The following is a 13,392-nucleotide window of genomic DNA, read 5'->3' as shown; positions in this document are numbered from 1 at the left end:
AAATTTGTTTAGGGTTATAGTTTTAGTATTGTGCGAGCTAAGAATCCTTGGCGAGATTTCGCGTTTTTATATCATTTTTAATTTTTATCATGAGTGGAATAAAATGGTAGTAAGATTACAGAATTCGATAAGTAAAAAGAAATAATGGTCAATCAACTGAAAAGAAAACTACCACCATATATCCGTGAGAATTTTGTTGATGATTCGCATAACATGACACAATTAAATCGTAGCTCAGAAAATAGAAAAATCGAAACAGAAAAATTTTTAATTACCGATTCGGGAATTCGAGAGAAATAACTCAGCTACAAATGCAAAACAATAAGTGCTAGCCAAGCAAGGCAAAAAAGTATCATCTTCTTTCGATAATAATTTGTAATGTCATATTGAATTTTCTAGCATTAATTGTTATTCTTGTCAGGCCACAATTATTATTTAGTTTTATCAAGAATTGATAAATATCGAATTCAACATCGTGGAAATAGCTGCTTAGAACTACGAACTACGTAGTTTGCATTAATCTTTGACGTTTAGTAATGCTTCTTGAATTCTCATTTCTTTCTACGTGGGCCAGAATATCCGCAAGACTTTGAAAATTAATTTAAAAAGAATAAAGCGAAAAAATCATTCATACTAACAAAATTTACTAGACTTATTACCATTTTCTTCGTTACCACATGGGTTTGTTTTAGTTTTTTCGTTCGCCATTAGTCAGTGACTGCAGTGCCCCTATAGTTCGTTGGAGTTGCGAATTGTGTTGTGAGTAAGCGAAAGTTTTCAGCCTGAATTATTGTGTTGAGTTTTTATTGTTGTTCATCGTTCTAGTTAAATTGAGCGCGTGTGTGTGTTTTTTTAAGAAATAGTACTGAAACTTTCCCTATAAGAATTATTAGAAGATTAACAGAGTTTTGAGCAATGCTGAAAGATAAGTTCTAAAAGGTATCGTTTCTGATTATTGTTACTGGCATAGGCAACGCCGCGAACCTTTTTCCAGATTTAAATAATTGGACTCCCCCTCTCCCCTTCTTCCCGGACTTTAAAATATAATGTAACTGCATTTTTCATTTGTTTTGATGTTTATTCCTTGTAATGACGGGTATATAGAAATATATGTTTAAAATGTTTTGTTATTGACTGAAAATTTATGGATTCTTATGTCTTGTAATCAATATTTTGAAATTATTTCATACGCAGGCATACTAATGTTTAAATTCAATCAAATCTAAAACTTGTTTTAAACGCATCAACTGTTCACAGGAACTTGGCTAGAAGCTACTCGCCAACAAAGCAAATGTACACAAAATACTTGAGAACCGTTAAATTAATTAATAGTTAAGTAGAAAGTGTTTGCATGGAACTAAAATGTTATTTGCATTCATGATATACAATGTTTTATTACATTTATAGGTAAAATCAGTACAAAAACTTAAAAATTATAGACAACTGTGGGATATGTACTCGTTGAATGCATAGATAAGTTTTCTTTTTTTTATTTAGAAGTAAAAAAACATTCGTACATACCTGTGAAAAGTTACTGGACCTTCTGGTGTATCTTTTTTTTTTTTCAGTTTATAATACTACAATGGTTGCGTTCGACGAACCTCACCGGTCGACCGGTAAGTAACCAGTTACAAACCGCAGCGTTCTATGATCAACCGGTTACCCAACCGGTTACCATTCTAAGCAGTTGATTGGTTGATTGGAACACGTGATCATTAGGTGTCACGTGATTAACTAACCGGTCGCTCTCGGTCGTGCTCGTCGAACGCAACCAAAACTGCACTAATGCTATAAATCTAATTTTTCCCTTCTAGAGTTAACTGTTTCTATCATTCATGGCTTTAGCAAATGAAAACTTCTTCAGCGGTTACGGTCAACTCGATATTGCTGCCCATGTCACATGGTACTGTTGCCGTATCGGGATAGTAGGGTTGCACTCTCTCCATCTATTCCTTCTCAATGGAATATACTAGGTTTATCATATCAGAATTAAAACAAATGTTTTCAAGCATGGACAAATAAAGCAAAACTAATGGTAATGGGGTTGTTTCCTTCAGTCAAAAATAGTAGTTTTAATCACTGAAATTGATAGAATGAGAAAAAAAAATAATAATAATAACATGACAAAGAAAATTCTTTCATTTTCCCGACAGTTATTTTTTAATTAATTTTTTTAAATGTCCGATTTTTCAAACAAGGCGTGGTCTTTATGACGTCACAAATGATGCTTTTTGGCGCATCTCTGTACCGCGTTTCCACGTTATGATAATCAAGAAGCTAATTAAAATTTCGCTCTACGCTTGTTATCAACCATATCGTTGCCAATACACGTGAGTAAAGATGCGAATTAAATGTTTTGCTCTGTGAAAATGGCAACACAGAATTGCATTTCATCATTTGTGATGTCATCGGCAAGAAATGTAAATAATAAAAAAAAAAAACGATTTAAGTATTTTTTTAAAAATATTAAACAAATTATTTAAAAAATGGTTATATCCTATGTTTTTAAGCATGCTCTTTCAGAAAAAAAACTTTTAAAATATTGGAAACGACCTCATTATACTAAAATTAAGAAAGAACAAAAAACTTCTTCATAGTTATCATTTATCTTAAGGATAAAATCGGTCTGGGGGTTGGGGGTGCAGTTGAAAAGCACTTTAATTTTTTCGCAATTTTTGATTTTAAGAACTAAACCATATTCATACAACCATCGATATCGATATGATCATAAGCCTTTACTATAACGAAATGTTTTTGTTGTTACTAAGAATATTGTTTTTTCTGTCTCTCAAATAAAAAAAAAGTAGGAACATATTTAGGACGCCTGCATTTAAAAAAAAATTATTTATTTATTTATTTATTTATTTATTGAATCCTTTCAATTTTAGTGTTGTTGATATTCCTAAGATTAGAAGTTTTGAATATCGCCTCTAGATGCTTTTAAAATTATTTCAATATGTTCAAATAATATTTTGATAGTAAACGAGTAAAGAATCCTTTCATATGCATGTTTTACATTTAATATATTTCTGAAACTGTGTGCTCAAAGGAGCAAGTCTACCTGTTAAATAAGGAGTTTTGAAGTCGTGTCGTCGAGGAAGGATCTTATATTTTTGAACAAAATTGAACAAAGCATTTGTTCAAATCAGTAAATAAAATGTGGGACGGTAATATGCTGATGACTATCTTTTGAACAAAACATTTCATAGGTTAAAATTCATCGGGAATTCAGCCCTATTTTTGTCCTTACAAATTTAAAATTTTTGTCTAGAACTTTTAAAAAATTAACCATTTTTGAAACTTTGGCTTTGGAAATTTGCGCCAAATCTATAACGCTATTCTAACTCAGGTAAACATTTCAAACACATATATTTTCACCATTTAACCATCCGAAGATGAATCATTGCTCAACAAATTGGCAAGATTTCGATTTGTCGATGCATCTAAGTTTTAAGAAAACATCTCTGTTTGTTCTGCAGGTATTTTAAGAATATGACTTTTTTAGAAGTTCTTATACTATTTAAGACAGGGATTCCCACAAGGGAGATTCATGGCACAAATTGTGGCATTGAAATTTTGTAGAAGTGTTTAGAGAGTTTTATCTTTTTTTTTTTGGGGGGGGGGGGATATGCATCTCTGTTTAAAAGGCATTAGAGTGAAATCACTCTACAACAAATACCAAAACAACGAAATACAGTGAAATCCCTTTACAACGAATACCAATAGAACGAAGTATCCGTTTCAACGAAATAAATTCTCAGTCCTGATTTACTTTGCATTACATTGCTTAAATTCTATTTTAACTAGATTTCCGTTACAATGAGCGAAATATTCTGTCCCTTGGCGTTCGTTGTAACAGGATTTCACTGTATTTATAACGCACGAGCATGAGTACACGTATCCATTCTTTTGAGTGATTTTTAACATACATCGATTATTTAATAATCGTACAAGGGCGTAGTGTAATGTTCACATTATATTTTTCTTTAAAGCTCTAGCGTTTCCAAGTTAACAGTGAACAAACCTGTCTTTTTGGCTGTTAGGCTGCAATTTCAAGAACTTTTTTGAGACAAAAACAGCGAAGTTTCGAGAAAGATCGTTTTGATCATTTAAGCACATAAATAGTACTTTTAGAATTTGATTTTTGTAAAGACTTATGCCTATTTTTAGCAAATTAAACTAACAATTTTAGCATTATACCGGATCACTTTTTAAAAATATGTTGAATTTTTTATTATCTGAAATAACTAAGCTTTTGCTCCTACAAGCATGACAATTTATATAGACTGGAAACCAATTTGGTAGCTGAATCATGCAGCTGTAGCAAAGCATGGACAATAAAATAAATAACTTATTCTTTTTTTTTTTTTTCTCCGTTTTGAACTTTTAGCTCTCAATGAATAACAAATTAATGCAGCAATGCTAGAATGTTTACGCCTATTGTTTACGCAGTTTAACCTCTGTTTCTGGTCACCCTTCCAAAACGTTCAAATAAATTAGTTTTCCTTAAAAATTATGTTAAACATATATCAGTTTGACGACCCGACCAAACGAAGACAAAAACCGTGTCCCAATAGCTATTTTTCGTCAAGAAGTTCAACTAAACTATTTTCCCAGTACGGAGCTCAAGCTTGGATTCATGAGGTCATGCCCCCTCCCCCCTCCCCGAGCGACTGTATATATCCCAAAACTGAATTTTGGAGACATATTTTGAAATTTTTGCCTCAGAACCCCTGTTTGCACTCGAATATTTTGTTTACCCCCCCCCCCCCCTTCCGGTAATGACCCCTTCCAAATCCACAAGCTGGATTCGCATTTGACTGAGCTTTCAAAGACAGATGGATTTTCGATTCAGCGTGCTGCTTTTGCAGGCAGAAAATTAAGGGAAATAAGTTAAGAATACGACCTTATTACTTCAGTTTCAGTTTTGACATTTTAAAATGGAGTTTTAGTAATGTATTCACTCTTTATTACAACTACAACGTATTCTGGTGAAAATTTGTTCTCATTTATCACTAAAATTGGCATTAAATGGAAGGCTTTTGATTTGTTCTTATCTCAAAGCATGTGAGCGAATGCACGAAACAAATTTAAACTGTACTTTGCTCAATCTATAGTTAGGGCAAGCCTAACCTTGTAGAATTGTAAAGGATACCCAAATCCTAATCACAGCATTACGACGCTGCCAGGTTAAGTTTGCCCCAACTATAGTTGTTAATTTGTGCGTTGTGTGCTCAACTTTTTTCCTTCTCATTCAGTTTTATTTTCAGGTAAACGTTTACTAATTGAATATATGACCAAAAGTATTGGGGACATTTTGAAAAATTCATACTTTTACGCATTTCTCGAGAAATAAGAGACCAATAGCCATGGGCGCCCGTATGCAAAATTATAAAGTGGGGGGGGGGGGCTCAAATATTTTAACCATGGTTTAGCAGAATATTTTCCCCATGGAAACCGATTTCAGGATAGATTATAGTCATAAAAATTTGACATTTTTAATAACTTATTCATTAACAGCTGGAAAAGAAATGTTTTAACATTTTTGCAAAGAAAAAAGTACTAAAAGCAAGGAAGTTCTAATTTCTAACGGGGGCTCGAGCCCTCCCCCCCCCTTGCCTTTCTATATGAACACCCTTGCCAATAGCTCTGTAATTTGTTTGACATAAAAGGTATACTCTGATTGTCATTTTCCAATAAAAATTGAATCTACTATTCATTTAGGGGACCAGCGACAAATTGAGAAAACAAAAATAGGTTTTTGATCATCCTTCATTGTACTTAGCTGGGAATAAGCTATAAATTTCAGAAATAAGTTAACGAACTATCTAGAATTTACTTTTATAATTTCGTAAAAGTATCTATTACACCCACAGAGATATAAGCATTTCTTTCAAAAATACGAATTTTATTTGAAGGTTATCGGCTCATAACACGCGGAGTTTTCCCTCAAACGTTACTAAACTTTTAGAATATTTGACAGCATACAAGAGGAACATAATCATAAAATTTGAAATTAAAAGATTGAAAGTTTAATGAAATATGAACGTTTAAAGCAATTAATTTTCACTGCGCATGCGGAAAGATGGCAATTTACATATTATCTTTATAATCCAAAGCCCAGATAGATCCTGCAACTCATTTAAAAATTCCACCGATATCTTTGAAATTTTAAAAGGTATCAGTGATCTAATGAACCGAATTTCAATAATTCTTGGATAGGCAATGAATTGTGTGAAATCGCTCGCAAATAACCCGTTTTTATTATGAATCGCTCTGCACGATAACTGGAAAGTGTTGCCGGTTTGCGAACGATCCCTTACCGTTCGTCGCGTATCTAAGAATTTTGGAAATTCGGCTCATTAAATCGCTTATAAGTTTTTTTTAATATCGAGTTGAATTTTTTTTATGAGTTGCAGGATCTATCTGGGCTTTGGATTATGAAGTACATAAATTGCTATCTTTTGCGCATGCGCAGTGAAAAATTAACTTCTTTAAACGTTCATATTTCATCCAATTTTCAATATTTTATCTTAAAATTTTATTATTTTGTTTCTTTTGTATGCTGTCAAATATTCTGAAAGTATAGTAATGTGTGACGAAAAACTCTGCCTGTTATGAGCCGAAAACCTTCAAAAACAATCTGTATTTTTGAAAGATATGCTAATATCTCCGTGGGTATAAGAGATACTTTCAGGAAAATATAAAAATAAATTCTACACAGTTCGTTAACTTTGTTCTGAAATTTATAGCTTATTCCCTGCTATTTACAATGAAAGATAATCAAAAACCTTTTTTGTTTCCTCAATTTGTTGCTGGTCCCTAAAATGAATAGTAAAGTTAATTTTTACTTTAAAATGACAGCTGGGGTATACCTTTTATGTGAAAAAAAAATTACAGAGCAATTAGTATTTTATTTCTCAAGAAATCGTAAAAATGAATTTTTGAAAGTCCCAATACTTTTGGTTATATAGTGCATGACTATATTATTTTTGTTCATTTTATTTATCCCACCTCCCCCTTTCTTTCTTTCAGGCTGATGCCAGTTTGGAAATGGAGCAAAAACACTTCTTTCATGCCTCTCTTGAGTACATAATTTTTTTGCAAGAAGTCCAAGAACGAAAGAAGTTTGAATTTGTTGAAACTGTAAGTTGTTTTTTAAATTGTGCTCATATATTGAGCGTTTTAGGCACTACTTCATATATTTAAATTATATTCTTCTAAAATAATGACGAATTTGCATTTTTTCTCAAAATTTAATGAACAGTGTTGCAGGCAGGCAACTTTCTGTGCCACTAAATCTCATGAAAAAGATAATTTTAAATGCTATTTTCGTTTTCTCATTTGCATTTCGTAATTTTTTTCGTTTGCTCCAATGTGGTATTTTTATTTGTGTGCTCAATTATACTTTGTTAAACAAGGTTGGCCAATTTGATCACCTTGAAAAAAAAATTATGGTTAAAATAACTTCGATTTAAAAAGAAAAAAAAATCGTTCGCGTTCAAAATCAAAGATTTAATTTTATGCTTATGGAATACGTAGCTTTGTTTCTGCTTATAATTTAATTAAACTTAAAACCAACTACTTTTTTCAATTAAATAAGCCAAAAATGTGTACTTATATTTTTATTAATGCTCATAGACATTAAAATAAGAGATAAGATTGGAAGTTGAATTCGATTTTATCTTGTCACAGATAATGCGACGATAACGTCAGAAGCATGTGTGAAAACATGCATGGTACAACATGCAAATACGATCTTTAAAAAAAAAAATATTTTTTTCACAGGAAAAATAAATGTCAAAATCAATGTTTAACAAACATTAACAAATGTTGATTTTGTCATTTGCAATGCAAAATCGCAAGCAAATTGCAGGTACATTTTTTGAGATTACATGGAATACCTTTCCCAAAGCAGTAAAAGTTATGAGCTTCCAACAGTCTTGAAACGTGTTTGGGAGTAGAGATGTACCGATAAGCAAATTGGCCGATTACCGATTAATCGGCTGTTTATAATTGGCCGACTAATGATCATAATGATTATTTTTTATATTTACAACATCTTCTCATATTCTTTCTCTTATAATTTCGACTTTAAAAATTGTTAATAGTTTATTTCTGAGAGACAATTTCTTTTTCTCCATTTTCCAAATTTTCCGAAAATAATTTCAGAGTTTCATTCAATTTCTTTGAGCCAATTTTCATATTATTGTTTGTAAAATTGCATTGTGTTAACTAGAAATGAAAATTAAAAAATTTTAGGGGATAGCCTGTGGTCAGCAGGCTGATTTAGGAGTACTTTAAGTTAAATTTATTAGTAGCTATTTAATCTAAGTCTTTTATTTTGTATAAAAATTATAAGGCTATCTAAAAGCGCTATGCTAAAGGAGAAAAGTATCGACGCATGGAAAATGCTGCAATATCCATGTGTATATTTATTCAAAATCAAAATAATAATAATAATAATAATAACATTACTTTAACCAACAGTGTATAAAAAAATAACAGTAAAGTACATATTTTTTCAAAATCAAAAGGTATTTAATAATAATTAATTTTTTGTTTTATCAAAAATAAATAATTTAAAGAGTTAGTTGTAAAATGTATGATGTAATCGAATGTATAGTTATAAGGAACAAAATAACTTTTAAAAAAATGTTGTTTCATCAAAGGCTGGGGTGAGGGTTAACTTAGGAAATGATCCTTGAATATTTTATTCAGTTTTGTGCACTTTCTAAACTATTTGTTTTGTTTTTACTGTGTACACTTTCATACTACATGTTATAGTAATGTTTACAGAAAATTATATTTAGTTATCGTTAACAAATGTATTCATCATCGTTTCTTGTTGTTCTAAATGCTTAGTAAAATTTATTTCGAAAAATATTTATTTCTTCGATTAGTTGGCAAAATGTGGCCGATTAATCGGTACTGCTGATTAATCAACACATCCCTATTTGGAATTACTATTATTATTTAAAATTCTAATGATAAGAATTCTTTTATGTGTTGTCATTTTCAATATGTTTTCTTGAAATTTAAGGAAATTCTTTCTTTTTTTTTAATTTTAGATATTGAGCTTTATGTATGGCTGGTTGACATTTTATCATCAAGGTGAGAGCTATGTGCAAAATATATTGCTCTAATTGTACAAAAATTAAACGCTTTTAAAATTTTAAAATCAAATTTTGTACAGAAATCTGATATAATTTGATCCTTGTAGGGCATGAAGTGGCAAAGGAATTTAAATCTTTCATGACAGATTTACAAAGAAGGCTGCAAAAGGTATTCCAATGTAGCTGTCTTTTCTGTACTTTGATTTTAGTTTTAATAGGTGATGCAATTCTAATAAAGATGAGGCACAATAAAAGAATGAATGTTTGAAGCTTCTTCAATAACCCTCTTATTTTGATTGCCAATAACTGCCTTATTTCTCAAGCCTTATTTTTGAATTTTGTCCATGTTGAATTTCAATTTAAAAGTCTCACTTAACTAGTTCAGTCTTTTTAATTGAGCTTATTTTTGACTTGGTTTGAAAATCTATGATCTAATGTGTGATTAATTAATATCATGTCATTTTCACTTTGTAAAATAGTATAAATATTTTGTAATGAATCCTTTAAATGTTTGGTGATTGCATTCATGAATTCAGATGCTGGTCTTTTAAATAATCAACACTTAATATTGGGAACTGTTAAAATGTAACCAATTATTTTTTCAAGTTCTTACGTAATGTATTTAAAATTTTTATTCCTCTGATTGAGGTTGTATTTTATTCAGGGCAAAATATTTGCATCTGGCGATGTATTTTAGTTTTTTGGCTGTTATTTAAATATTATCCATCGAACAATCTGTAAATTCGGGCATAATTAAGGCTTAGCATAGCATGCAATGTTAAATCTTAAAATGTTCCATAACGATTAAAGAATGTCTTAGACTTCGGAGGCTTAGTTTGAATTCTTTATCACTAGTTAAAAACTAATGAATAATAATCGCATTAATCATTCTTGAAATGTAAAATTTGTTTTTTCTTGTGTCTAAGAATCTTAGATTCTATACATATGTTCTTTGGAAGTGCGTCATAAAACCTCTTGTTCAAGAAAACTGAGACCAACTACTGTCCAGATAAGAGACATTTTGATTGTCAAAAGCGAACAGGCGACTAAAAGATTGACTTGGGAAAAAAATAAAAATTGCTGTTTTAATACTTCTGACTCATTTGTTAACGAACTATAAATGACTCAAGATAAAAATAGAATGTAATATAGCCTGTGAAAATTAAAAACAGTACAGCTGTACACATTGCAAATCAAACAGTTCAATTCTGATTACAGAAATTCATATCAGAGGATTTTCACTGCAACGTTTTTGTCTCTTTACTTTTACTAGAATATTTCACTAAAATATTTCTGAATTAGGTGCAAAATAACTTTACAACAATTGTTTCAGACTAGAGAAAATTTCACCACTACACATGAGGAAGCTGCGCATTTAATGGAAAGGCTCTTAGATGTATGTATTGAATTGCAATTTGTTTTATGCTTCTTAATTATATGTGTTTCAAATTTGATATTGAGGTATTTAGTTCATTAAAATGTTTGTAAATCAAAATATCAAGTTAGTTTATTATATTTAAGATCTCTAAATACTGCTGTTAAAATATTACAAGTTTTCTGTAAGTAAAAATTAGAATTAGTTATTGCAAGTAAAGAAAAATCCAAATTATGTGGATATATATGTTCGGGAATGTGGGGCAAAGTGAAAAAAGTAAGATAACTTACTATTTTCAAAATGAACAAATTGAAAATTTGTTTTAAAAATTACAGTACATGAAAAAAGAACAATTTATTTATGATAAATCTTGCATTGAAGCATATTTCTTTTATCTTTGGAAATAAATTTGAACGTTAAAAGAAATGGAAAATGTTCATTTTTTTTTTTCATAGAGCATTAGAAAAATATTTTTCTGATGAAATATTTTCCATTTTAAAAACAAATAAATAAATAGGTGAGAAAAAATAAATGAGTGAATAACATACTAAATGAATTAATACATGAAGTATTAAAAGATGGAATGTAAATTAATTAACTAATAAATAGATATGTACGTGAGTTAATAAATGATTTAATAATTGAACAAAATGAACCATTTTGCTTTGTACCACATGCAACACATACAAAACATTAAAACTAGAAATAAACTTAATATTAAATAAATAAGTACCCCATCGAATATTAGTAGGTCTCAATTAATATTTCAAATGTTAATGACAAGAACTTAATCATTTTGTAGATAATAACAAACAAAATATTGGATTTGCAACAAAATATTACAATATGAATATCAATTTTTGAAAATTGCTTGTATTATCATATGTTTTGATCTTCAGAGATATTTTTTTTTTTCTGACTAGAAAGACTACAAGTGTTACTAAATATTCAAAATAATAACAGATATGTGATTGAAGATGTATTTTTTGAAGTATTTTTAAGAGCATTGCCATGATTTAATTATTTGCACGGTCTGTTCCAAAAGTAATGTTATTGATTTGATTACAAGATATTTATCGATCTAACCGTGAAAAGGTTAAAATACTTCTGAAGGTTTCAAAAAAGACTTCTCTTAATCAATGTGTATTTTGATGGTTGAGTAAATAAATGTCTTGTAACAAACTAACATTACTTTCTGGACAGACCATGCATTGTTAGAGCAATAATTTCAGATTATGTATTTATGTAGTAAGGTTTAATTCTCTTTTTAGAAACCTCAAGATCCTGGTTCCCTTAATAAAATGTTCACAAGACAAGGATACTTATATTTGATGGAAAAGAGTAAGTACAGGTAAATTTTTTAATTGATTGAATTAAAATTTTCCTCACTCACTTGAAATATTATACTGCCAGTTTTATATTTGTTGCAAAATAAGGTATAAGGTAATAAATGGTCTCTGATGAGTTAAACGCTTATATTGCTAGTTATCCCCTTGTATAGAGTTTCCCAGTGGCAGTCATTTATTTACATTTGCAACAAAATGTAAAATTTTCACATTTTGTATGTAAATTATTTTGGTAGTTAATCTGCTGATTTTTATGTATGCCACATAATGTTCAAAACTTTCAGTTTCTACATATTTATTTTCAAATGAAAGATTTTGAAAACCTATACCAAGTAACCATGTTAGGTGATACTTTTCATTTTTACTTACAGTTCTGATGCTTATTAAGTTTCTAAGCTTGAATTTCATTTTTGTCTATGTGTACTTCAAGCTAAGATTTATTAACCATTGTTCATTTTCTTTTCTGTACTCAAATATTGAATGATTTTGTCATTGTTATAAATTTTAATAACAGTTTTTCTGCAACTGTATTTCTTTTATTGCACATGTATATATATATATATATATATATATATATATATATATATATATATATATATATATATATATATATATATATATATATATATATATATATATATATATATAATTTTTTTTTTTTTTTAATTTCAGAAGCTCTGGGTACAACATGGGCCAAACATTTTTGTCAGTACCAGAAGGAAAACCACAAATTTACAATGATACCATATTCACAGACAACTGGAAAGATAGTATGCTGGATTTTGTTCTTCCTCACTTACATTTTAATGTTTTTTTGTTGTGATTTTTTTTTATGTACTATTCTTAAATCACTTTAGAAATGCCAATTTAAAACCATTCAGTAGTTTCTGTTCATGAAAATATCAACATTTTGTCTAAAAGATATTTCATGGTGCCACCTTTTGCGCATTAGAAGATAAAATATTGTTATACATTGAATTTGTGAAGAAAAAATTCAACATCTGAATTTGAAATGGTTATAAAATTTCTCTGCATATGAATTGATTTTTGATTCTTAAAAAAAAAGTTTGATGTATTAAAAAAGAACAAAAAAAAAAATGTTAGTATGTCTGCATGTACTGTCATTTTAACTAAAAGAAATATATATTTTTGATTTTAATGTTAGTTTGACATTTGTATTTACGTCTTCCCTTTTTTATGAGGGAGTTCAAACATGCTTTTTAAGTATACTTTTTAAGTATAAGAGCATCATTAATGTAGTACTGAATTGCTGTGTATTAGATTTACAAAAGAGTCCTTTTTCAATTTAGAAATTCCAATTATGGATGAAAGAAGAACATCCAATAAAAGTTGCTTTTGTTGGATGTTTTTCATCTATGAGTTTGTTTTCTGAATTGAAAAAGGGACTCTAAGTAGTCCTGAAACATGTATTTGTTTACAATTTTAATTTCTCATTAAGGTTTTTATATTTCTGTATTTATTTTTAGCATTAAAGTATTGTTTTATTTTACAGATGAGATCTTTTTTAAAGCAAAATTAATCAGAGAGAAATATA

At 29.4% G+C, this 13,392-nt stretch overlaps 1 protein-coding gene across 1 annotated transcript in view; it reads left to right on the top strand.

Moving 5' to 3' along the window:
• The window catches only part of LOC129235242 (rho GTPase-activating protein 26-like), a 235,843-nt gene that overhangs the window by 190,990 nt on the left and 31,461 nt on the right, over nucleotides 1–13,392 (top strand). The window contains exons 6-11 of the mRNA XM_054868951.1: nucleotides 7,036–7,146; nucleotides 9,072–9,114; nucleotides 9,224–9,285; nucleotides 10,450–10,512; nucleotides 11,763–11,832; nucleotides 12,510–12,607. Of these exons, the coding sequence (XP_054724926.1) occupies nucleotides 7,036–7,146; nucleotides 9,072–9,114; nucleotides 9,224–9,285; nucleotides 10,450–10,512; nucleotides 11,763–11,832; nucleotides 12,510–12,607 (447 nt within the window). The remainder of the gene's footprint in view (nucleotides 1–7,035; nucleotides 7,147–9,071; nucleotides 9,115–9,223; nucleotides 9,286–10,449; nucleotides 10,513–11,762; nucleotides 11,833–12,509; nucleotides 12,608–13,392) is intronic.

The sequence above is a fragment of the Uloborus diversus genome, chromosome 2 (assembly GCF_026930045.1).
Source record: "Uloborus diversus isolate 005 chromosome 2, Udiv.v.3.1, whole genome shotgun sequence".
Lineage (NCBI taxonomy): Eukaryota > Metazoa > Arthropoda > Arachnida > Araneae > Uloboridae > Uloborus > Uloborus diversus.
This window is presented reverse-complemented; position numbering and strand designations above follow the sequence as displayed.